Genomic DNA, 24,234 nt, shown 5'->3' with positions numbered 1-24,234 from the left:
AATAAAAGATATGACTATTAAGAATCCATTTGGCCCAAATCCAATAAAGCTGAGCACAACCTTATAGTTCTAGCTGCTATTTTCAATCATCTTATTTAACCAATAATGTTGAATCCAACACCACCTCTTTAGCATACCCAGGTTCAAACCTCCAAACCAGCAAGAATCCATATTCACAATAAAAAAGAAAAACATACAACTACCCGACTTGAACCTTCACCTACCCGCAAAATGTGAATAGCGAGCATTATCCGTTGGATGTGGGTTAAAAGACAAACCATATGCTGCTCTCTCATTGTAGCCCGAATTTAATTGAATTGTAACTTCCCTTACAAAGAGCACTTTATGTAGTCAGTACAAACATCTACTGCAAGTGTTTGTTCTCTCCCACGTAGTCAACTTCCCTTTTAACTATCAGGCTATTCTGCATTACTCCATCTCCATACCTACACTGTGCTCCTCATCATGCTAAATCCCCAACCACTAAATCAATTCAGCTTAGGTTTTGGCCTCTTAAAATTGAACTTTCACCGTGTTTTGCATGATCTCTCAAAATTTCAAAATTTCAGTTTGGTTTTACTTAAATTTGAATCTTTTGTTTTTCTTATTTTAGATTAAATAATATCCAAATAAATTTGGAATGACAACAATTAAAATTATACATCAATGCACAAAATGAAAAAAAAAATGACATAAGAAATGTTTTAAAAACAAAGATTTTCTTATCATATACTTCTCTTTTAGCTGCAACACAACAGATAATACAAAGTAACAATGTATAATTAATTCTCTTTTAGGTACATTCTCATCATAGCCTAACTGAAAAAATAAAAAGAAGAAACATTTAAACCCGTTTCTTTTCACTACCAACGGCCGATTTCCTAGACAAAACCCACTGTTTCCAGTTTGAGTAAACCGCAATCAAAACAAACTGAGAGAAACATAAAAGCATGATAACGGCTTCAAATAGAAACGGGTATTTCTTTGGAGGGTCTACGGTAAGATAAATAATATGAAGAGCAAAAGATAACGAAAGAAGAAAACCCATAAAAAACGATATAACACGAGACGAAAAATGAGTATTTGATGTGTCGGGTTTTCCATTTGGAGCAATGTAAGCAAATATAAAGATACCATAGAGAGCGATGTATGGAAGGAGTAATTTGTCACGGATTAATAATGGAAACATCGACAGCAAAGCGAACTGTGTAAACCATTGAAACATAAATGGTTTTTCAACGGCTAAGATGCTTGCAGGCAATAGTGGCAAAAGAATAGACTTCTCGTGTACTGCAATTTTCAAAAGCAAACCACATCAGAACTAATTATAAATTGAGAACTGCAAAGTTTTGTTATAATTGTGACCGCTTACCTTGAAAGGAGAAGAGATAGAATGAGAAAGCACTATTGAGCAATCCATAGAGGAAAGCTCGGGTATTTGGAGCGCGTATTTGCAGAATCATTGAAAGCAGAGATGAAGATAAAGTCATTAATAGACATAAGAGTTTTAGTGACTGTGTGGTGAATAATCGCTTCCATTTTATGAGAACGGAAGTCGAGCACCAAAAATTAGCCACATAGTCCTCATATAATCCCCTCTCAAATGGAGCAAGGCGGGATAAAACCTGCAAATGTTTAAATAACCATTTATCAAATTTTAACCTCATGATAGTATGCAAAGCACAAAGCAAGTGGGGCTGCTCAAAAAGCTCACTACTCGTGTCTCACTAGAAAAAAAGTCGTTTGTAAACGAGTCGAGCTCGGGCCAGGGTCGGCTTGCTAGTTGGCACATTAAATTAAACCTCAAATTTTAATATACATATAATAGTATTTGAGAAAAACTAATACATATAATATTTTGAATGTACAAAATGATCTTAAAAGAAACAAAAATAATGCATATAATATTACAATTTCTTTAGTTTGTTAATTTTGTTGTGTATGTTAATAAATTATAACTTGTTAAAAAATATGTGTACAAAGATAAAACTTACAAAAAAAATAATTATAATAAGGCTTAAAGAGCTGGCTCAAGCTATTTATGAGCCAAGCTCGAGCTCGACTTTTCAGCTCATTAAAATAAAAGAGCCAAGCCTGCTCGACGAGCCACGAGCTGGCTGGAGCTTTTTATGAGCCGGGCCGACTCGTTTAAATTCGAGTTCAAGCCCAACCTGGCTGGCTCAGCTCGTTTACAGCCATAAAAGCAAGTGATCAAGGTATGATATTTCAACCAAAAGATGAAAGATGTAATTTAGTCTATCTTGCATGCAAGAGAAGTCGGTTGTACCTCCAAAACCGTGACTCGGGAGTGAAGATATGGCCACCAAACAAGAGCAAATGTTCCAATAACAATCATACCCAACTTTGTTACTTCTAGAATGGGATTTTTACGTTTCAGGCATTTACCCAATAAATAACTGAAAAAAGCAGGGGCGTAATAAGCACTCATCTGCACAAAGATATAAAACACGTTACACATACTGCAATATTGTCTAGTTATATTATATATATTCCATTCTTAAACATTTAATAAAAATAACCTGTTTGTGGTTGAGTGCAAGACTGAACAAGAACGAAGCAACAAGATCTTTGTCACATAGTACCGCTGCAATAGCTCCAACAGTGAGTCCTAAGCTTATGCAATTATACTGTAATTAAAAAAAGAATAAAATAAATTATTGTTTTAACATGTAAGACGAGAATACGAATTCAAAAACTAAAATGCGTGCCTGAAAATGACCATGGTCAATGAGGATGAGGCATGGGTTAAGTAAAATCATTGCAACATGCCATGCTATTTTACTTTTATGCCCATTTAATCGGTCTGCATAGGCTACAATAAGCCACAAAACCGCAGGAAAGAATATGAGGACATCAGAGGCTAAAACTGTCCACCTCATTAGCAGTTTTCTGCATTAAAAAGATATATCAGAAGTTCAAAACGTACAACGTTAGAAAATAATCAAATACTATCAAAAACGAAAACAACCTACCCGAAATAGGATTCATGGCCACGTGAAGTGTAAAGTGAAACCGATTCGGGATGAAAGAATCTTAAAACGAGACCGTGAAGATAACTTTGATAAGCGGTAAGTGGCGGGTAATCAAGTCCCCAATAAGTAAGATCGTTATTAGTGGTGTTTCGATACCATTCGTTGACTGGAAGATTGGTTGTGATCTCCATCCAATGTCTTTGTGCTTCAAAATCTCCATATTTGGGTGGGTCACCCGCTCCAGAATACGGGTGCAGAGATACAGCAAGACGGACAAGAATTGCAAATAGACCAACAAAAATGAATTGGGCGGAAATACCCATGGCGTTATTGTCTTTGACTTCTACTTTCACCGTCTTTGTTACCTTGGATTTTTTCATCTCCTTTTAATCTTATACAAAAAGCAAAATAATAATAATAATAATAATAACAAGAGTAATTAGTAATTGATTAATAAGCTAAACAACAAGCTAACTAACTAAGGTATCATATTGTTTGAAATATAAAGAATACTTGTTGCAGGAATACAATAACAACTGTGGCAATGGTTGGACGAAAATGGCGGGGTGGCCGGACTCAATACCTGAAAAACATTTCATAAAACGGGGCAGTCGGGCTCAAAATTTCGGACGAAAACAGGTAGATTTACACTTCGTATAAAAATTTTCAGACAAAAAACGCATAAATTTACACTACTAAGCAAGAAAACGGCACAATACAAGCTAACAAATCTCGATTGCGGTAACGAGTAACAGAAACTAAATTTGCAAATGCAGGCACCAAATCACAGCAACTGAATTAACACAATGAGGCATCAAATCACGTATTTGCATCAACTAGATTCACAAATTAGGGCACCAAATCACCAATTCATTGCAACACAAATAAACTAAACTCACTATAAAAAAACAAAAGTTACCAGAAAATTTGAGATTGATAAGAGATGACGAACGCAGAATCGAGAAGCTACTGCAGACTGGTGAAGTGCCGACGGATCAACCGAAAACAGTCGAAGCCGATGACCTCGGGTGTGATAATAAGTCCTCCGATTCGTAAATTAGAATCCAAGTATGCGACGACGACGACGACGATGATGATGGTGGTGGTTTTAAATTGGGCTTTTGACAATTAAACATCAAAATCATTAAATACAAAAGACTAAATAATAGCCTAAAAGTTCATTTTTCAAATTGATTCGGGTTACATCTAGGGCTGGGCTGGGCTGGGTAACACGCTACCTTTTATCTAATACCCTACTTGAATCATTTACCTTTTTAGAAAGAAACGTGGACTCTAGACCTTACCCTCTAAACAATAAAAGGGTCGGGTATAAATAAAGGTTTTAAGGGTCCAACCCTTTACCCTTTAAGACAGTAATCACATCTCTTTTTTCTGCATTTACTAGTTGCATATCTCATATATGACTTTAATATATAAATCATAGAACAATTATACTTTCATTTAATAACGTAGTAAAGTCTAATTTTGAAAGTTAATCATCCATTTAAACTGAAATATTCACATTTACAAATTTCATGTAGAGAACAATTCACTGATTCCCATATATATGTTTCCAATATGTAGTATGACCATTTATTTTTATTTTTCTTAGTAATTGAGAAATTTCGGATGAACCTTATATGAAATATATATCTCTCCTAAATTTCAGATAATCATGAATCTCATATATATATGTATCTAGAAACTAGTAAACGGGTAAAGGGTATGAAAAAGGGTCTGACCCTTGAAACCCTTTTACCCTTTAAGGTGAATTTTAAATACCCTTTACCCGACCCATATTATATATTCGGGTCTAATTAAGGGTTTTGCGAGTCGGGTAACCGGATTTCAAGGGTCCGACCCTTATCTTGCTCACCCCTAGTTACATCGGTAGGCTAATTGAAAAAAAGGTTTCACGGCATTAACGAGTGTGTTAAATGTGATTTGACCAACTTTTATTGATTAGTAAGGGGGTGTTTGGGTTTCTTTATTTTTATCTCATTATAACTTATTAACTTATATAAGTTTAAATAGTGTTTGTATAAGATGACTTATTAAACATTTTAAAAAAGAAAAAAAAGGAGTTTTCATAAGTTAGGATGTTGTAACTTATGAAAAACTCCTTATATAAGGTATAAGGAGTTAAAAATAAGGAATCCCAAACAATGTATAAAATCATTGACTGTCGAACCTTAACAGTCGAGTCAACAAGTTAAGTAATTTGGTCTCGCCTAGTGCCTACTACTTTTTAACCACCTAGCACATCAAGTGTCGTGATAGGAAACCTACCCGAACTTTTTATTTTATCATATTTACCCTTGTCAGTTTTCCTAAAGTTTACAATATAATGTTGATTATCACCTCACTTTCGAAATGTGAAAGGTTTGAGTTCACTCTTAAGTAGTTTTTAGTGTGTGTGTGTGTTTTGATCACTTTTGCTTATATAATCTAGCGCCTCACCGTTTAAAGGTGAAGTAAACGACAAGATTGGGCATTATTATCAGCACCACAATAGTCGGGATTTGAAGTCATCCCTTGACAGGTTTCCATGTATGACGAAGCTGGTGAATCTTGATCACACGTGGGGCCAAAGGGTGGGTTCTTGACATCCATAAAACACAATTTCCGGTAAAATATGTACACAAATGATATCATAGTGGATTGGCCCTGTAGATTATTTGTAGTGATATTGTCATTGTTTTAAGGTGCAATCACTACATAAATGATCTGTGTGATGGTTTCTTTAAGGGTAACATACCATGTCATGATAAGTGACAGTCACTACATTTTACCTGATGCGTAACGTAATGGACTAACCCATGAAAAATCATGCATGGTTGGTTGTGGTGGAATAGATTTTCTCAAATTAGTGGAAGAAATCTATTCTCGGGGAAAAGTCGACACACGATCAACGCGATGTTTGAGTATCGCTTTAGCCATGAAATCAACGTAGACTCAATTGTAACATCTTGAAAATATTATATTTATTTTTGGGTTAATATGTCAAAGTTTGAAAATAGAATGACCCAAAAATAATTTAATAATAAATATGGTAAAGAAATAATATATATGAAATATAATAAGTTAAAAGAATTCATATTAAGGAAATGGTGACGGGTTCCATCCCACATGGAAAGTAGGGAGAAAATGGAATTTCTTTCTAAGGGTATAACTAAGGAAGATAAATTCCATCTCACATGAAAAGTAAGATAAATTTGAAAGCTCTTTATAAAAGATGGAATTTCCTTGGTCAGGGCCGGCCCAACTTCAGTATAAACCCAAGCTAAAGCTTTGGGCCCCTAAAGAACCCCCTTTTTAAAAAAAATATATGATAATTAATATACATTATATCTTATTTTATTAGCTAACAATTCTTGCTTTAGCTTGGTGGTAGATGGCAAAAAAAAAATGACTGCTGATTTTAACTTTGAGCGAATCCATGCTCGAATCTCTCTGGAATCGTAATTTTTTCCGATATTTTTTTAGTACATTATGGCAAGGGCATATGCAACATGGTACTTTTTTATAATTTTATTTTTCAATAATGCTTCACCTATTTAAATAAAAGCGATTGTTGCATAAAATGCCACCCTAAAAATATTGAGAAAACCATAATATTTTATCTTGATTTGTCATTTTATTTGACGAACTCGGCCCATCTTATGTCAAAATGTAGTTTATAAGTTGGTTACGAACTTAATGTTATATGAAAATATTTACCTAGTATATAAATTGGTTTGAAGCTAATAAGTTCCTTGGATAGTCAATAGAAATCGAAAATATGGACCCAAGCATTTTTTAAAAAGGCCCCAGATTTTTTATTAGCTTTAGGCTTCTAAAATGGTTGGGTCGGCCATGTCCATAGTAATATTCTTTTATGCTTAGCATGCACCAGTGGTCCTAGCGAAAAGTGTGCAGCACCCGACGCGCACGCGCACGGGCACAGGCGAGGGAGAGGACGATGGCAAAGGCGACAGTGAAGGGCGTTGGGCGCAATGTGGCGCTTTGATGGCACACTTCACACTCTCGCATTGCCGCTTGAGAACCGCCTTATTGTTTTTTTGGAAAGTGGAAGAAAGACTAGGAAAGGACAAGAGATAAAAGTACAAGGGCTAAAGTGAAAATTCTGACTTCAAGACCCATCGCGATACGCGATGGATCAGAGGAGTAACCCATCGCGATACGCGATGGGTATATCACAGTGCCCCAGGATGGGCGGTGCCGCGATACGCGATCGCCCAACCTATTCGTGATGACCAGGCAAAGCAATCGTGACACGTGGCAGGTCTACTAGGTGACCAATCAAGCCTAGTGTCGCGATACGCAATGGCCAAACCTAAAGTTCCATCGCGATACACGATGGAATATAATATTCAGAGGCGGTTAACAGATCTATCGCGATACGCGATGGATCTCTTTTGGACCCATCGCGTATCGCGATGGGTCACAATCTCAGCCCTATAAATAGAGGTGTCGGGCTCTGCCTTATGCAACCCAAACCAGAATTTCATATCCACTGCCCTCGAAATTCGTGCTTTGACCCCGTTTTCCCGACGATCCATTCTCGAAAAACGTGCAAGGCGTAGAAGTGTTGATAGATCATTTCCTCGATACCGACGACAAGTAGGAGTGCTGCCCGTGTCAAGCTTAGGCATTTCTAGATATACAAGCCATACAAGGTAGGGGTTGCACCCGATAATTTTATTATATATGACTTAGACCCTAGTCGAGGGTATAGTCTATACCTTGATATTATAATAAGTGAAATATAGTTTTTATAAGACGAGGGTATAGATTATGTATTATTTCTTTATAATTATAAAGATTTTATAATGTTTCTTAAGAAATAAGAAACTTGATATATACGTTTCTTCATGAAGAAGAAACATAGTGTTTAAATGATAAAACTTCTTGGGCTAAAGGTCCAAGTATTTTATATAAGAGAAATGACTATCAAGGTAATGATTATGCAAATAGACTAAAAGTCTAAAGCTAGATCACTGATCTAGTATTTATAAAAGGTTATTTTCGTACTATAGGTCCGAGGTAACAAGAAGATTACATCAGTGGGTAAAACTGATCATAACAAAGGTGAATATGTCCAACTCTTTACAACTTTATAAATCGAGTCTTATAAATGATTACATGGGATTGCGTATCCCTAAAAATTATAAACAAAGGTAATCGCTGCCCCTCAGGCTATCGTATACGTTTGTCTGGATCCTTTTATATGTGGTTAGACGGTGGACACAACGCACCACGCTTGATTATGCCTCCGTCACGTTGGGCCGGACCTACGATGTTCAAGTGGGGATAATCTTGTGTATATAGGTAGTGGCTACGATCTCGAATGTTGCGGTGTTCGCTCAGCGGTTTCGAGTTGAGCTGGGGTTTGTAATAGTACTCAGACTTTCAGAACTTGATTATTTCCTAAGCCACGTTGGGCCGAGGCCTACGATGTCTCGAGGGGATAATTAAGTATCATAATATTTTGTGTCAACATATTCACCAGATGTATTTTATAACTGTTTTTCAGGTAATCGAGATTAGGTGTTTGGAGATGAAGAATAACCATTAGACGATCTTATGGCTCAGATGGAGTTTTTGTTATTAAAATAATGTAAATTATGGTTTTTATATTTCAAAGACTTTTGTACCATCGGGTGTTTAATTCCCGACTTTTGAAATATATTAATATTTTAATTAAAAATTCCGTTTTACAACCTTAAACTCTGATATATTTACAAAACATGTACCAACTATTGGTCACACTCCTATGCTCTAAGATTGGGGTGTGACATCAATCATTTAATGGATTGCCGAGCGAATATCAACAATATATGCTGGTGGAAGTACATCATTAGCCAAATGTTAAGATTCGAGTTCACTCGAAAATGTGCTATATGTATGATATCCAACTTACTTGTGTTTTCCTTGACATCCTCTAAACTTTTTCTTTCCCTCTCATTGAATAAAACACAAAAACACAACAAAAAATGATAAAATACCCTCATTTGAAATGATTTATGTAGTTGTCCAATGTAAAGCACAACCTCAATCATACTCAGAATAATAATGAGTTCGTCATTCGTGACACCATATACAGATTAAATGGTACGAGCTAAATAAAACCGACGTCGTATAGGTCCCAAAAGTTTTATTAATAAAGCAAAAAGCCCTAATAATAAAAACCAACATTCATTCTTATTCTTCTTCCACTTCACTTCCGAAATCTCCCGCCCCGACGAATATCCTTCTTCGTCGTCATCACACACCTGTAAGATCCAATTAGCTTTTCGCTTCCTGTATTCGCTACAGTTTTCACCATATCTCTTACATCACTCTTCTCACACTTAACAATTATTGTTATTTCGTTCCTGAATTTCAGGATCGAAGATGTCTGTGCGTGTTCTCAACCCTAATGCCGAAGTCCTTAACAAATCTGCTGCTCTTTACATGAATATCAATGCCGCCAAGGGCTTACAGGACGTCCTCAAAAGCAACCTTGGCCCTAAAGGCACCATTAAAATGTATTTAGTTACCTTCCTTTTTTTATTTTTTTTAAAGTATATTCTATTTCTGTTATTAATTGTTGTTATTCATTTTACAGGCTTGTTGGAGGAGCCGGAGATATCAAGTTAACCAAGGACGGCAACACCTTACTCAAAGAAATGGTTACCTCATAATATTAATGTTACTAATATTTTGCATTGATTCATTTTTAATTTATTAAATGGTTGCAGCAAATTCAAAATCCTACTGCGATTATGATTGCGAGAACAGCTGTGGCACAGGATGATACCAGTGGTGATGGAACCACTTCCATGGTCATTTTTATCGGCGAGATCATGAAACAGTCTGAACTTCATATTAATGAAGGTCTTTTATTTCTCTACCGTGTTGTTAGTTAATTCAGCTTTTCTTATCAAATTATTTAAACACTTTAAGAACTCTTAACAATATATCAATTTATTTGTTTAATACTTATAAACTCGCGTATTGCACGGGATGTTTAAATAGTTAATGAATAAGATACTTTTTAAGTGTCTGAATAACTTTTATGTCGTGTATGATCAAAACATGCCAAGTTTATAAATATGAATGCATTTGATTCATATATATAAGCAAGACAAAGATAATGTTTAGATTATAATTACATTGCAATGATCAACACAGTTTCACAAACACCTATTTTGTCATACAGCTTACCGTTTTTCTACGATAGATTATTGACGAAATCACAGAATTAGTATTTTTGCAATTATTATTGAAGAATCCACTGTCAGTCAACATGTAGGTTCTTGATAGGCTTTATATTGGTATACTTTTGTCAAAATATTTTAATTTTAAAATGAAATTTTTTAAGTTAACAATTTCCCAAATAATTTACTATAAATAATTTTAATGATAATCTTAATTTTAACCTTAAATAGCAAAACTAACTACAAAATTAAAGTTTTGTCTTTTTACCAATTTAGCTACTTAAAATGGCTAGGTGTGTTATAAGGGTGAGGAGGCCCTGGAGAATGACACGTGGCAGTAAATTTATTCTTTTATTAGTTAGATGATTTTTTTATGGTAATTTTGCCATTTTTTATATATAATTCTATGATTACGTTTATGTAAATCCGTATTACACTTGCAAAGTTGTAAACTTGTGATTACATACATGTAACCACAAAATTACATATATAATAAGTGATAAAACTACCTTCAGTATTTAATATACTAAATAAATAAATAAATAAATAAAATGATCGGTTGTTAGAAGTTCTGAAGAGATCCAAACTCTCATAATATTGTATTTATTTTTTAAAATTGTAGTCTAATTTAAATATTCTGAAGTTAAGTGAATTGCTTTAGCTGACATCATCATTTGAACATCATGGAAAGTGAAAATTATGTTTATTTTTGTTGCTGTTTATGCAGGGATGCATCCACGGGTCGTGGCTGATGGTCTTGGAATAGCCAAGATGGCCTTACTGGAGTTTCTTGAAAAGTTTAAGACTCCTGTAGTGATGGGTGATCAGCCTGATATAGAGATTCTGAAGATGGTAGCAAGAACAACATTGAGAACTAAGGTCTTCTTTTTAAATTTTGTTTACACACTCTTTCTTTCATTAAGTTCTCGTTTGGTTGATTTTTTTTGTTAATTGTTGTGCAGTTGTATGAAGGTTTAGCAGATCAATTAACTGACATTGTTGTGAATGCGGTGAGATTTCGACAGTTTTTAATATTCAAGAAAGATGAATATGCCAACTTTTGTAGCTAAAAAGTATTTTTTGTTTTCTAGATGCTTTGCATCCACAAGCCGGAAGAGGCTCTTGATCTTTTTATGGTTGAGATTATGCACATGCGCCACAAGTTTGATGTAGACACGCGTTTGGTATGGTTTAAGTTTTAACTGATCACTCGCCTTATTAAGATTGACATTATCATTTAATGTATTCTTGTTTTTTATTATTTTGTAAAATAGGTGGAGGGTCTTGTTCTTGACCACGGGTCCCGACATCCTGATATGAAGAGGCGAGCAGAGAATTGTCACATTTTGACTTGTAATGTGTCTTTGGAGTATGAAAAAAGGTAAAATTATGTGTGGAATTCTGACATTTTTTATAATTTGTTTTGTACAATCATTAGTATGTTACACTTTAATAGTTGATGCTAATTTTGTGTAATTTGTTTTTCAGTGAAATAAATTCTGGATTTTTCTACTCAAATGCTGAACAGAGAGAGGCAATGGTTGCTGCAGAGAGACGTTCTGTTGATGAGAGAGTGAAAAAGATCATTGATCTGAAAAATAAGGTATTATTTTTAGGCTTGTAAACGAACCGAATGAACTCGAACGTGCCGTCTTTGTGTTGGTTCGTTTAACTTTACCCGAACAAATGATCAAACACAAACAATTAAAACGCAAACTAACGAACATAAGTGAATGAACGAGACACGTGTTCATGTTCGTTCTTTAACTAAATGAACAAAATTTTCCATTCATGTTCGTTTATTTCCTGTGTAACAGTTTACGAACTGTTCATAGAATGTTCGGTTCACTTACAGGCCTAATAGTTTTTATTCAATTAACATGGCTTTTGTTGGAAGTTTGATTTCTAATAGATCTCATGGTTTGCAGGTGTGTAAAGGCACTGAAGACAACTTTGTAGTTATTAATCAGAAAGGAATCGACCCTCCATCTTTGGATCTTCTTGCTAGGGCAGGGGTAAGTCTAATTTTCAGTCAAAGTTGGTCAAAAGTAGGGTTTATAGGAGACTTATTCGCTTACATGTATAAACAACCAAAAGAACAAAGACAGTTGATTAAAAGGTTTACTTGATATAAAGGTTGACATGTAAAACATATGAGACAGATGCAACTTCTGGTTGTAAGTAAAGCTTATTTAATTGTACATTGGTAATCTTGCAGATAGTTGCTCTTCGAAGAGCTAAAAGAAGAAATATGGAACGTTTGGTTTTGGCATGTGGTGGGGAAGCTGTGAACTCTGTGGATGATCTAACCCCCGATTGCCTTGGATGGGCTGGACTTGTTTATGAGCATGTTCTTGGTGAGGATAAGTATACATTTGTTGAGAATGTAAAGCATCCAAACTCGTGCACGATTTTAATTAAAGGTAAAGTTAATATCTTTTGGTTTTCTATGATATCAATTAGTTTCGGTTTACATTGTTTTTAATATATTACTGAAGGACCAAACGACCACACGATTGCACAAATCAAGGATGCTATTAGAGATGGCCTGCGAGCAGTCAAAAATACAATTGAAGACAAGGCAGTTGTTAGAGTAAGTTTATTATATATTTGATTGTGTTGTTGGCTCTGACTTTAATATAAGCTGTATATTTTTATGTGTATTAGGGTGCTGGTGCTTTTGAGATTGCTGCTCGACAGTATTTGGTTAATGAAGTGAAAAAAACTGTTAAAGGGGTAAGTTAAACTTTTCTATACTTTTAATATTACTTTTTATTAATATATTTAATATTTTGGTTCTTATTGTTACGACCAGCGTGCTCAACTTGGTGTTCAAGCTTTTGCGGATGCACTTCTTGTTATACCAAAGACTCTTGCTGAAAATTCTGGGCTTGACACTCAAGACGTTATAATTACTTTAACTGTAATTTCTTTATTATATTTTCTTTTTATTATTTTTTACAACATGTTAATAAAGTATGCTCACTTAAAATCATTTAATTAGGGAGAGCATGACAAAGGGAATGTTGTTGGACTAAATCAACAAACGGGGGATCCAATTGACCCTCAGATGGAGGGAATTTATGATAATTACGCAGTCAAGCGCCAGATCATCAACTCAGCGTATAAACATAGCTAGAAAATATCTTTGGAATTTTTTATAATTTCATTGGGTGAAATTTGTTGGGGTTTTGTGTTTTTTGCAGGCCTGTAATTGCTTCACAGCTGCTGCTTGTGGATGAAGTGATTCGTGCGGGCCGCAACATGAGAAAGCCGAGTTAGTTGGTTATGATGCTGCAGGTGGAGATTTTTAAGGTTTGTTTTTGGTGGTGAATGGACTAGACATATTTGTTTCTAATTTCTAGATTTTGACCAGCCTAGGTTGTCTGCCACATTCTTTTGATGTGAACTCTAGTTTGAGGTGTTGCATTTTAATTTGCAGTGGGGATATACATTTTTATTTCAAATCTGGTTTTTGTGGAAGTACTGTTTTGCATTGATCATACAGTTCTTTTTAAACTTATTTCATTAATGCTATCAAGTATTTATGGCTGGACTACTTTATAAAGGTTGAGAATCACCAAGCTGAGCAACTTTTAAAATGTGATTTAGAAAGAAGTCACCACTTTGTCACGGGTGTATGTTTCCTGAATGGGATTTGAAAATAAGCAACTGAAAGGTGATAAAGGAGATAGTGTAGAGAATGCATTTAAGGAGCATAATAATGGGGGCATAAACAGGCAAAAATGACTTTTGCAGAGATTTTTTTGTAACATGAGTCTAGGCTTGTAAACTAACCAAAAGGACATGAATATAGCGTGTTTGTGTTCATTCGTTTAATTTTAATTGAACAAATGATTAAACACAATCCAGTAAATGAATGGGATTTTCTTGATCGTGTTTGTCGCTAAGAAATTGAACGTGTTTGCTTATTTTCGTTTATTAACAATCTGACGAACGGACATAAAAGAATCAGTTAAAGTAAATGTGTTGTGTTGGACCTAAAGAGACTAAATGTAGTGGACCTAAAATACTTAAATAAACATATCAACAAACTTAACGTAAACTAACAAACATAAATGAATGCAACATAAATGAATGCAAATGTACAAAGATAAATGAATTTAAGTGAGCAAACGTACACACATGTTCTTGAACATAAATGAACGACCGAGAAATGTGTTCATGTTTTTTCATTTAACTAAATGAACTATCATTTTTTATTAATTCGCTCGTTTATTAAATAAACAAATATAGATGAACTCAAACCAAAACAATTCACTGAATGTTTGGTTCATTTATAGGCCTACACGAGTCTCTTGTGATTTAAGCTGAAAAAAAACCCTAATCATGTTATTTGTTTTATACTTTTATATCATTTTTTATATTTTCGTTTTTTTATAGTCGTTATATATGTTAGGCACATTGTATATATGTAAATGCAGATAGTTGAGTCAATTTATGGAAAATACATAATAGAAAGATCTTATCCATACATGTTATATATGTTAGGTATATTGTATATATGTAAATGTACATAGAGTCAATTTATGAAAAATACATAACAGAAAGATCTTATCCATACATTTAATGTCAAACGAGCATTCTTTAAATTATTTTCTATATATAATATCAGCGAATTTTATAAAAAGTTGATTATAAAGTTTAAAAGTATATAAAAAAGCTGAGTTGTTGTCATATACGATAAAAAATTTCATATTTTTCAAATCGCTCAACCACTACAAACATAAACAATCGACGGTCAAACACCGATCCCCGATCCCTGTCATCCCGCTTAACTGACTCCTCTCCCAACCCAATACCGATCATCCCTAATTTTGATTTTTAAAAATTAAGATAAACTTATTTGATTTATTTGTTTAGTTCGGAATAAATAAAAGTTGTCACTTTTGACGGTCAACGTCAAGCAAAGGGTGGGGTGAAACTCGCCTGTAGCCAACTCCGCCCTAAAAAAAGGTACACGTGTCACGTTGTCATTGGGCACCACCTCCTCTGTTTCACGCGTTTTCTATTATATAAACCCCTAGAATCCGCTTCTTCTCATCTCCTCCTCCTTCCGATCACACATAATCAATCAAATCAAACGCTGCTACTCTCTCTAGGTATTCTTCATTCTTCATCTTATTATTATTATTATTATTATTATTATTATTATTTTTAATTTCCAGCTCTAATGTAGGTATATCTGCACCGTCGATTGTTAATCTCTTACTATATGCCTGTGTGTGTGTTCATATTTGAATCTGTTAGTTCTAGATCGATTTAAACTGGTTTGAACAATGATTTTGATATCGTAAGCTGTTAAGATCTGTAAATCTGGAGCTTCAGGATCTGTAGTAGCTGTCTTATTAAGCTAATCACTGCTTAGGTATTTGATAATATGTAATGCTTTCATAGCAAACATTAAGTTGATTCGTGTATGAATGAAACACTGAAATGATTTGTAGATCGATGAGTTGATTTGGTCAAATATATTTCAACTGTGCTTCCGTTACTTGTACTGTACAAATCGTGATGCGTTATGTGCTAGGTTTTGGGGAAAATGTCTAGGGTCACTAGATTTAGAGATTTGTCAACAGTGCATTGGTTACTTGTACTGTACAAGTTATGATGCGTGCGTTGCCAAAAAATTGGGGAAAATGTCTGGCGTTATAGATTTAGAAATTTGTCAACCGTACAAGTCATGATGCGTGCAGTGTCAATGTTTGGGGGGGATGTCGCTCGTTATAGATTTAGAATTTTATCAACCGTGCATCGGTTACTTAGACTGTACAAGTCATGATGCGTGCTATGTCGAAATTTGGGGAAAATGTTTAGCGCCGTAGATTTAGAAATTTGTTAACCGTGCATCGGTTACTTGTACTGTACAAGTTGTGATGCGTGCGCTGTAGAATATTGGGGAACATTTGTAGTATTGGTCATCTTGTATGAATCTAATCTTCACATAGCAGTTGACTTGTTTATTGTGCCAATTTATTGAGTTAGTATAATTTGATCTACGAAAAACATACATTAATAACTTAGATGTGTTCATCTAGGTTCTAGATCTGCAGTTATTTGATGACATTGACTGATTCCATCCAACTTTTTTGTAAATCTAGACATAACAGAAATGGCATCAACTGAAGCTACACGCGAAGAAAATGTGTACATGGCCAAGCTGTCAGAGCAGGCTGAGAGATACGAAGAAATGGTTGAGTTTATGGAAAAGGTTGTGAAGATTGTTGACAACGAGGAGTTGACAGTGGAAGAAAGGAATCTTCTTTCTGTTGCTTACAAGAATGTGATTGGAGCCAGGAGGGCATCATGGAGGATCATATCTTCCATTGAGCAGAAGGAAGAGAGCCGTGGGAATGAAGATCATGTTAAGCTGATCAAGGATTACAGGGCTACAATCGAGACTGAACTCAGCAAGATATGTGATGGTATTTTGGGACTTCTGGATTCACATCTGGTTCCATCTGCGTCATCTGCAGAGTCGAAGATCTTTTACTTGAAGATGAAGGGTGATTACTTTAGGTACTTGGCTGAATTTAAGACTGGATCTGATAGGAAGGAGGCTGCCGAGAGTACTTTATTAGCTTACAAGTCTGCTCAAGTGAGTGATTTGTTTAGAATAGTTATACACTGATCTTTCAATAAATTGAGTTGATTGTTTATGTTGACTTGTGGCCATGGTGTTTTGTTGTAGGATATCGCTCTATCTGACTTGGCACCTACCCACCCGATAAGGCTTGGACTTGCCCTTAACTTCTCAGTGTTTTACTATGAGATTCTCAATTCGCCTGACCGTGCTTGCAACCTTGCCAAGCAGGTAATTCTGTTACTTTTTGTGCAAATCTTGTAAAGCACGTTGTTGTGAAGTTGTGGTGTAAATTGTACAAACTGTCTACTGTGTTTTCGTAGATGCATTTGTGTGTTTGAATATTAGTACGTGTATTTATAGTTACAAATGCTAAAACATTGTGTACCATATGACAGGCGTTTGATGAAGCTATTGCTGAGCTGGATACATTAGGTGAGGATTCATACAAGGACAGCACATTGATCATGCAACTACTCCGTGACAATCTCACTTTGTGGACATCTGATATCGCAGTTAGTCTTTTTCTCTCTTGTTTTTGTCTCCAAATATTTTATAAAAAAAATACGCACTTTCACATTTCACAAAGCTTAACTGAATCTGCAATTTATTGGGACCGAGTGGTTAATGTTTCTGGTTTGTGTTGCAGGATGAGGCTGGGGACGAGATCAAGGAATCATCAAAAGCCGAGGAAACACAGTGATTGATCTACGGGAGTTTTCTTTGTAGGAAACAGTTGCGTGTACTTTATTATTATAGGTGTTCTGTTCTCACCAATGGACGGAATGATTTGCACAATTGTCGGGTGTTGAAGTAATTGTGGCTTGTTGATTGTTATCCGAGTATTGACTTTTGAGTTGGTTCTTTTCAATTAATTAAGATTCTGGATCATTGAGCTGTTTTGAGTTGGTTTTTTAAATCTTGTACCCAATAAGTAACTGGCCATTTGAATTTCCAGGTATCATATATCTGGGCTTTGTTATACAAAAATAATTTTATTTTCTTTGTAATATTAAATAACTTGTTCCCTGAATGAGAGACGAAATTATTCCTACTGTTTTAAATTTAGTCCTATCGTTTCTGTCTTCTTTCCCTTCACGAACCCTGACCCGCGAGCGAACACAAAATTCGGATGTGTGTGAGATTAAGTTATGATGTTAATCTTTATTTCTCTTTATATACACTCAAGGGGAAACCCTTTATTAGTTAATTAAAGGTAATATGACCCGTCAACAATTACCAAACTAATATATAATAAAGTATAATTAATATTTTGATCTAATATTATATAAACGATAATGATGCCATATATATATATATTATTTACTCTTACATTCTCTCACTTGGCTGAATAATCATTTATTATGAGTATTAGATTAGTTTGATCAGAACTAATACTCATTTTAGCTTTAAACTCAAACTGGAGCAGAGAAATACAATCATTGAATTGAACATCAGCTCAAGACCCCCATTAATCATACTGCAGTTCTTATTTAAAACCTAGGTAGCCATGATCAAAATTTTCAAGTAAGTCCTTCAAACGTTTGATTTGTATAATAATTTATCTATATGTCATTATACATGCAGAACATATTAAGAGACATACGAAATCAAAAGTGACGAGGAAAATTAATAGTTAATCATTCATAGTACGATATGCAGTTGTACATAGTCATCAATAAACCCCTCATGATTATAAGCGCTTTCATTATACTTATTGGTAATAGACCTTTAGTTATAGGATCCTTAAGCATATCATGAATGTATTCGATATGAAAATTTAGATTCCTCAATTCGTTTATAAATGAATAATTAATTTCATATCAAAATTTAATGCAACACATCTCAAATTGTTAATGTTTGAGAAAACATGGTAGCTGACTTTATCACAATAAGTCTTCAATATATAATTTATATGGAGTTTAATAAAACTTATTAGTCCACTAATAAATATTTAACAACATTTATTGATAACAACGTGTAATTAATCAACATATTATGTCGTTATGACTTAGGTTGTTGTTATCAGTTCATTATGACTCCTTCATAAGATAGATTTATCTACTGACATAACAATATATCCCGAAAATTATATTTTCTTATTTCTGAACATGACAAAGTTTAGATTAATTTACCGGTTTGAATTCTCACTTCTTCTTTTTAAATTATAGTTTTTCGTTTCTTTTAAAGAAATTTTAATACTTTTTTAAATGCTTCACATTAATATAGACATATCTAGTGTGTTGCAATTTTGAGTAATATCTGAATGAGTATAGACTTGAACATACATAAGGCCTCTACTTAATGAAGCATAAGATAATAATCTCAATAATCCTATTATCCTCTAAAATAGAGCAATATTGTTTGTTACATGTGTATGGACCTATTTAAGGTAAAACTTATAGTACAAAACTAACGTCCCTTTGGGTCTATCTCAGAATGTTATGATATCTATTACGTAAGGGATATCCATGAGATCTATCACATCAAATTATGTACGAACAATGCTTTGACTTATGTAACATATACTTGTCAAAATAATGTCATTTATAAAAGTAGAAGTTCGTTTTTAGTTCTCCCACTCATCTTAAGGTAAGTACATTAATCCACTAGTTTTTGATGAAAATATTTGTAAAAAGATTTCATCACATTTTGATGTTTGCATTAACCTATATATGGATTTTATTGATTTATAGACTAAATGTCCTTTGTCCTTCAGTTTATAACTTTCAGGTTGTTTTACGAACATATAATTATGTAAGCCGGTTGTTAGGGAAAGTTTAATGTTCATATAATATAGACTAAATGTCCTTAATTATTATACGCTACTAGAACAATAATGATCCTTAAAGAAATCTTTTGTAATATTGGTAAGAAGATTCTTTGATAACTGGTTTCTCCATGAATATAACCTTTTAAAATCAATCGTGCTTCTTAGTGTCTTAACCTTTTTTTTATTGAGATTTATTTAGTTCTGAACACTCTTAGGTAATTCAACCAAATCTCAAATGTTATTTTGACTTATGGTGTCAATTTTGCTAATAATAGCTTTATTCCATTCAAAAGACTGATTGATATTAATGGTTTAATTAGAAGGGGAAGGATCATTAATGTAACATCCCCAAAATTTCGATCCAAATTTGACAACTTAGGAAAGTTGAGGGATCAAAAATAATATCAAGACAAGACATGAGAAAATATTAAATAAGGAAATTTAAGAAAAATAAGGAAATAAAAATATTTCATAAGTTAAGTTTACTTACATAAAAGAAAATCCATCCCACATTGGAAGATGTAAGAAAGTGGAAGTATTCCACTTAGGTATAATAAGGAAAATGGAATCCATCCCACATAGAAAGTGGTAAAGAAATAGAAGCTTTTTATAAGAAAGAGATTTTCCATAGTAATATTCTTTTATGAATATCATGCACCAAGTGGTCCTAGCGGAGGGTGCATAGCACCCGACGTGCTCGCGCTCGGGCTCGGGCGAGGACGAGGACGATGGCGAAGGCGAAGGCGAAGGGCTTTGGGCGCAATGTGGCGCTTTGATGGCGCACTTTGCACTTCGAACGCTCGCATCGCCGCGATCCGCTTTAAGAGCCGCCTTAGTATTTTTGGACAACGAGAATTAGACTAGAAATGGCAAGCTATCAAAGACGAGGGACTAAAAGTGAAAAATATTATTCAGGGACCCATCGCGCTACGCGATGAGTCCAAGGAGACGGCCATCGCGATACGCGATGGGCCGTGATGACTCAGGGACACGTGTCACACTCTGGTGACACGTGGCAGCAGGCCGGGACACGTGGCAACGTCTGATAACATGTGTCATCGCGATACGCGATGACTATGAGAAAGGGGCCCATTGCGTATCGCGATGGGACCCGAAATCAGCTATAAAAGGGGAGGCCATGGACTCTTTCCCTCACACCTCCCACACTCTCTCTAGATTTACACTCTCTCTACCTCGGTTTGTGTGTCGAACATCGTTTTGCGTGCCACTGACCCGACAAATAACCTCGTTATCAGTGCCATAAACCCGGTGTTTTCCTCGAAGTGCGTGCCACTCCAGAAACCCGACATTCTGTCTCGAAGTACGTGCACGACCCGGCAACCGAACATTGCCTCGAATTGCGTGCTAAAAAGAGTTGATCAAGAACGGCTCTATAAACGTGCATAGAGTAGAAGTGCTACCCGTATAAACTTAGGAATATCTAACTCCGAATACCCGTGCGAGGTAAGGGGTTCTGCCTAAGTTATTATTTTATAAATGGCTTAGACCATAGTCGAAGTTATAGCCAAACCTTGACTACGATTAAGAATCATATAACTTTTCTTAAGTGAGGGTTATAGTTAAAATAGTATTTCTTTATTATTAAGAAATATAATATTCAAATAATATAGTTTGATCAATGTTTCTTTTTAAAGAAGAAACTCAGTATAGACGTTTCTTCCTGAAGAAGAAACGTAGCCTATAATTGGAAAATAAAGAAAGGGACTAAAGGTCCAAATGTTTTGAATAAACATATGTTTTTATCAAGGTTAAAGCTATACAAAATGGATTAAAGGTCTGAAGCTAGATCGCTGATCTAGTTATTTATACAAATGTTATTCTCGTACTATAGGTCCGAGGTAACAAAGCAAGAAGAAGAATCAGAAAACAGGAATCAGTAAAAGAAACTGATTATAAACAGAAAAGGTGAATACGCCCCAAACCTTTTATAATGAGTCTGAATGTTTAAAAACTTTGTGTACAATAATAAGAAACGGACACTCTGATTAAGAGTATACATGTGTCTGGATCCAAACATACATGGTGACTCGGAGTTCCCCGAGGCCATGCATATCATCAACATGCCTCTGAAGGTCTACGGGACTGTTCAGAGAAATGATATTGTGTATATAATTAATTGTACATGGTACTTAGGGTAATTTGATCCCAATTTAGTTGGGTGCCTAATGAGTTATGTTTTATAAAGAATTGTATTTGAAATATCAAACGAGTATATGAACCCGAGTTTTTAATAATAAGTTTTCAATATGATTTTATTAAAGACTTCCGCTGAAATAAAACCCGCAACTCTGATGTATTTACAAAACAGGTACCAACTATTGGTCACACGCCTAGGCCCTAAAAGTGGGGTGTGAAAATTAAACTTTCCAACATCCATTTTAACTTTAGTTAGGGATGTTACATAATCATCAATGTCATGGCCTCCTAAGTTGATTATTGGGTAATTTTAAAGTCTCAGTTTTATGGATTAGCTCTTGGTTAGGTTGCTATCATTTTCAGGATTCTAAGTGTGTAAGAGTTGGTGTAGTATGGTGTGCAAGAGGTGTAATTGGAGTTAAATTTGGAGTAAAATTTTCTTCCTCCCGCCTTTTGTACTTTTTTCAAGTCATTATAACGACTTTTATTGCTCACACTGACCTTAGAAACCTTTAGGAAACTAGCATGTTTAGGGTCAATATTTAAAGACCAATAGATTCTAACAGAGAAACAAGTTAATAATATAAGTTGTTGCAGTTTCTCTTGGTGAGGATTAGTTTAGTAAGAAATATGAATTTGCCCATGGTTAAGCAATAATGAAACTTTTGTAAGAGTAATAGTAAATTCTAAAGAGATAAGTTTTGATGGAATAGTGTTGTGACGGAGCAGTGTCTTATACAAGAGGTGTAACTGAGATAGTATCAAGTTTTCACTCCCCCACCTCTTGCAAATTTTGTAAGTTATGATTGAGACACTTAAGGCTCCCATAGATCTTTATTATCTCTTGGAAAAATTGGTAGTCCTATAAACGGATCTTTCAATATGATATCAAAGATCTCAATGTTATTGCGAAATATAACATGAGATGATTCAAGAAACACGATTTGGAATACTTAGACAACACCAACAATGCTTCAAAACATACGTATATTGACGTCAGATGCTTAAGCACTTACAATACACGTTCAACAATACCTAGTGAACGGCCAAACCAAAACCCTATACATAACATAACTATATATAGGTAGACCACAACCTAGCCCAAAACAAAGCCCAAGCCCACCGAGATCACAAGTCGATCTCGGTTTACATACGTACACAAGTCAAAGACATAACAAGCATAGACTAAGTACAAACCAACTAAGTGTGGACCCAACAATCTCCCCCTTGGTTTGTAGATTTGTCTCTCAATTGTGTACCATAATGTTCGCGTCAGCCTCTCTATATCCACCATACCACAATCCCGTTCTGATTATAGATGCCACCATTCTCGTATACTCTTTGGCAGCAGCCTCAAATAGTGGTTCGACAATAATCTGAAATTTACTCAACGTCTTAATATCTCGCTCATAAAACTTCAATAAATCATGTGGGTCGACAAAGCGATATTGCTTGCCCCTTCTTTAGACGAATAACAACAATTGTGGTTTCACTGTCATACGTCCAGAACTTCATCTCATCGAGCGATCCTTCTGGAATCGAAGTAGATATAGGAATGTGAGTCGCCTTGTTGGTAGTGGGCTACATCACATTCACCATTGTTTTCTCAGTCTTTGGATCCCGAACACCTTTAGCTTTCTTCTAAAATGACTCAATAATAGTCACGTTAGGAAATCCTTGATCGACTTGCCTCTTCAAAAAGTTCCAGAAGTTGGTGGCCTTTTTGTCATGATTTGGATTATGGAAGGGAGCATTGATGAGGTCACTGAGATCCACCTTTGTCCAAGATCCAAATTCCTTCATCTTCTTGTAGTACTCAGTGGTCCCGGACTTTCGTTTCACCCACCACATAGGCTTATCAACATCGAATCCCTATGATATGATCCCGGACCTATCACCATATTTGTTAGAAAAACCATGTTGTAGGTTCAGAATAAACTTATCTGGATGGTCAGAAGATTCAACATTCTGATTATAGTTCTTCATAATAAGAATCTTCTTTTGAAGTCTTTCTGATTGCTCAGTGGTTCTTAACGGTGCAGATAAATACTGTTCCAGTGGCTCAGATTCATATATATATATATATATATATATATATATATATATATATATATATATATATATTTGTGGTTGGACAACTACTGGAACTGCCACCTTGATCAACAGTGCGTGCCTTTGATGTCATGTCTTCACTGCTCTTGAATTCATCTCCAAACTTTCGAATAAGTTTCTGTTAGAGCTCCAGGTACATTGCAGTAAGACCACCCATATTGGACTGAAGCTCTTTGATCTTTGAATCTTTATCTGAGTTGTTGGCTTCAAGTTCTTGAATCCGCACATCTTTCACAACAGAATCTTGCTCGAGTTCAAAAACTCGACGTTGCAGAGCTTACACATCCACTGGTTCAGCTTCAACTGTAATCCCCTTGCCCTTATCATGCAAAAATTTATCTTGCATAGCAAGAATGTGAACAATTTTTTCTAAAGCACTGGAGCTTGACTGAC

At 35.0% G+C, this 24,234-nt stretch overlaps 3 protein-coding genes across 4 annotated transcripts; 2 read left to right on the top strand and 1 right to left on the bottom strand.

Moving 5' to 3' along the window:
• Positions 1-741: 741 nt before the first annotated feature.
• LOC143573784 (putative dolichyl pyrophosphate Man9GlcNAc2 alpha-1,3-glucosyltransferase) lies at positions 742-4,190 on the bottom strand. 2 transcript variants are annotated; one of them, XM_077058580.1, is made up of 7 exons: positions 3,913-4,190; positions 2,994-3,384; positions 2,730-2,910; positions 2,541-2,648; positions 2,288-2,449; positions 1,373-1,625; positions 742-1,290 (listed from the first exon to the last, which is right to left on the bottom strand). In XM_077058580.1, the coding sequence occupies exons 2-7, from the start codon at positions 3,371-3,373 to the stop codon at positions 845-847; spliced, it is 1,530 nt and encodes a 509-aa protein (XP_076914695.1). In that variant the 5' UTR covers positions 3,374-3,384; positions 3,913-4,190; the 3' UTR covers positions 742-844. The 2 variants fall into 2 exon arrangements, with proteins under 2 accessions (XP_076914695.1, XP_076914696.1); XM_077058581.1 differs by having other exon boundaries at positions 2,994-3,376.
• A 4,909-nt stretch (positions 4,191-9,099) lies between these two features.
• Positions 9,100-13,483, top strand: LOC143573781 (T-complex protein 1 subunit zeta 1-like). Its single transcript, XM_077058578.1, has 16 exons — positions 9,100-9,270; positions 9,382-9,523; positions 9,604-9,667; positions 9,737-9,872; positions 10,923-11,074; positions 11,158-11,205; positions 11,287-11,379; positions 11,470-11,576; positions 11,684-11,798; positions 12,124-12,210; positions 12,414-12,618; positions 12,694-12,788; positions 12,863-12,931; positions 13,011-13,118; positions 13,200-13,318; positions 13,402-13,483. The coding sequence occupies exons 2-16, from the start codon at positions 9,390-9,392 to the stop codon at positions 13,475-13,477; spliced, it is 1,608 nt and encodes a 535-aa protein (XP_076914693.1). The 5' UTR covers positions 9,100-9,270; positions 9,382-9,389; the 3' UTR covers positions 13,478-13,483.
• Positions 13,484-16,281: 2,798 nt separating this feature from the next.
• On the top strand, positions 16,282-17,690 carry LOC143573782 (14-3-3-like protein). Its single transcript, XM_077058579.1, has 4 exons — positions 16,282-16,814; positions 16,908-17,030; positions 17,198-17,314; positions 17,449-17,690. The coding sequence occupies exons 1-4, from the start codon at positions 16,329-16,331 to the stop codon at positions 17,500-17,502; spliced, it is 780 nt and encodes a 259-aa protein (XP_076914694.1). The 5' UTR covers positions 16,282-16,328; the 3' UTR covers positions 17,503-17,690.
• The last annotated feature ends 6,544 nt before the right edge of the window (positions 17,691-24,234 follow it).

Source organism: Bidens hawaiensis, unplaced genomic scaffold (genome assembly GCF_021521415.1).
Source record: "Bidens hawaiensis isolate Kalapana, Puna unplaced genomic scaffold, B.hawaiensis_p1.1 tig00026639_1, whole genome shotgun sequence".
In the NCBI taxonomy this organism is placed as follows: Eukaryota; Viridiplantae; Streptophyta; class Magnoliopsida; order Asterales; family Asteraceae; genus Bidens; species Bidens hawaiensis.
The sequence above is the reverse complement of the archived record's forward strand: the minus strand, read 5'-3'. Positions and strand labels throughout refer to the sequence as shown.

Excerpts from the sequence above, each read along its gene's own strand:
- LOC143573784 (XM_077058580.1), bottom strand. The coding sequence starts at position 3,373 with ATGAAAAAATCCAAGGTAACAAAGACGGTGAAAGTAGAAGTCAAAGAC. Across the intron at positions 2,911-2,993 it reads GGCCATGAATCCTATTTCGG|AAAACTGCTAATGAGGTGGA; the intron begins GTAGGTTGTTTT and ends TTTTTAATGCAG. Across the intron at positions 1,291-1,372 it reads CTATCTCTTCTCCTTTCAAG|TACACGAGAAGTCTATTCTT; the intron begins GTAAGCGGTCAC and ends TGAAAATTGCAG.
- LOC143573781 (XM_077058578.1), top strand. The coding sequence starts at position 9,390 with ATGTCTGTGCGTGTTCTCAACCCTAATGCCGAAGTCCTTAACAAATCT. Across the intron at positions 11,577-11,683 it reads TCTTTGGAGTATGAAAAAAG|TGAAATAAATTCTGGATTTT; the intron begins GTAAAATTATGT and ends TTTGTTTTTCAG. Across the intron at positions 12,619-12,693 it reads GTGCACGATTTTAATTAAAG|GACCAAACGACCACACGATT; the intron begins GTAAAGTTAATA and ends ATATTACTGAAG.
- LOC143573782 (XM_077058579.1), top strand. The coding sequence starts at position 16,329 with ATGGCATCAACTGAAGCTACACGCGAAGAAAATGTGTACATGGCCAAG. Across the intron at positions 16,815-16,907 it reads TAGCTTACAAGTCTGCTCAA|GATATCGCTCTATCTGACTT; the intron begins GTGAGTGATTTG and ends GTTTTGTTGTAG. Across the intron at positions 17,031-17,197 it reads CTTGCAACCTTGCCAAGCAG|GCGTTTGATGAAGCTATTGC; the intron begins GTAATTCTGTTA and ends ACCATATGACAG.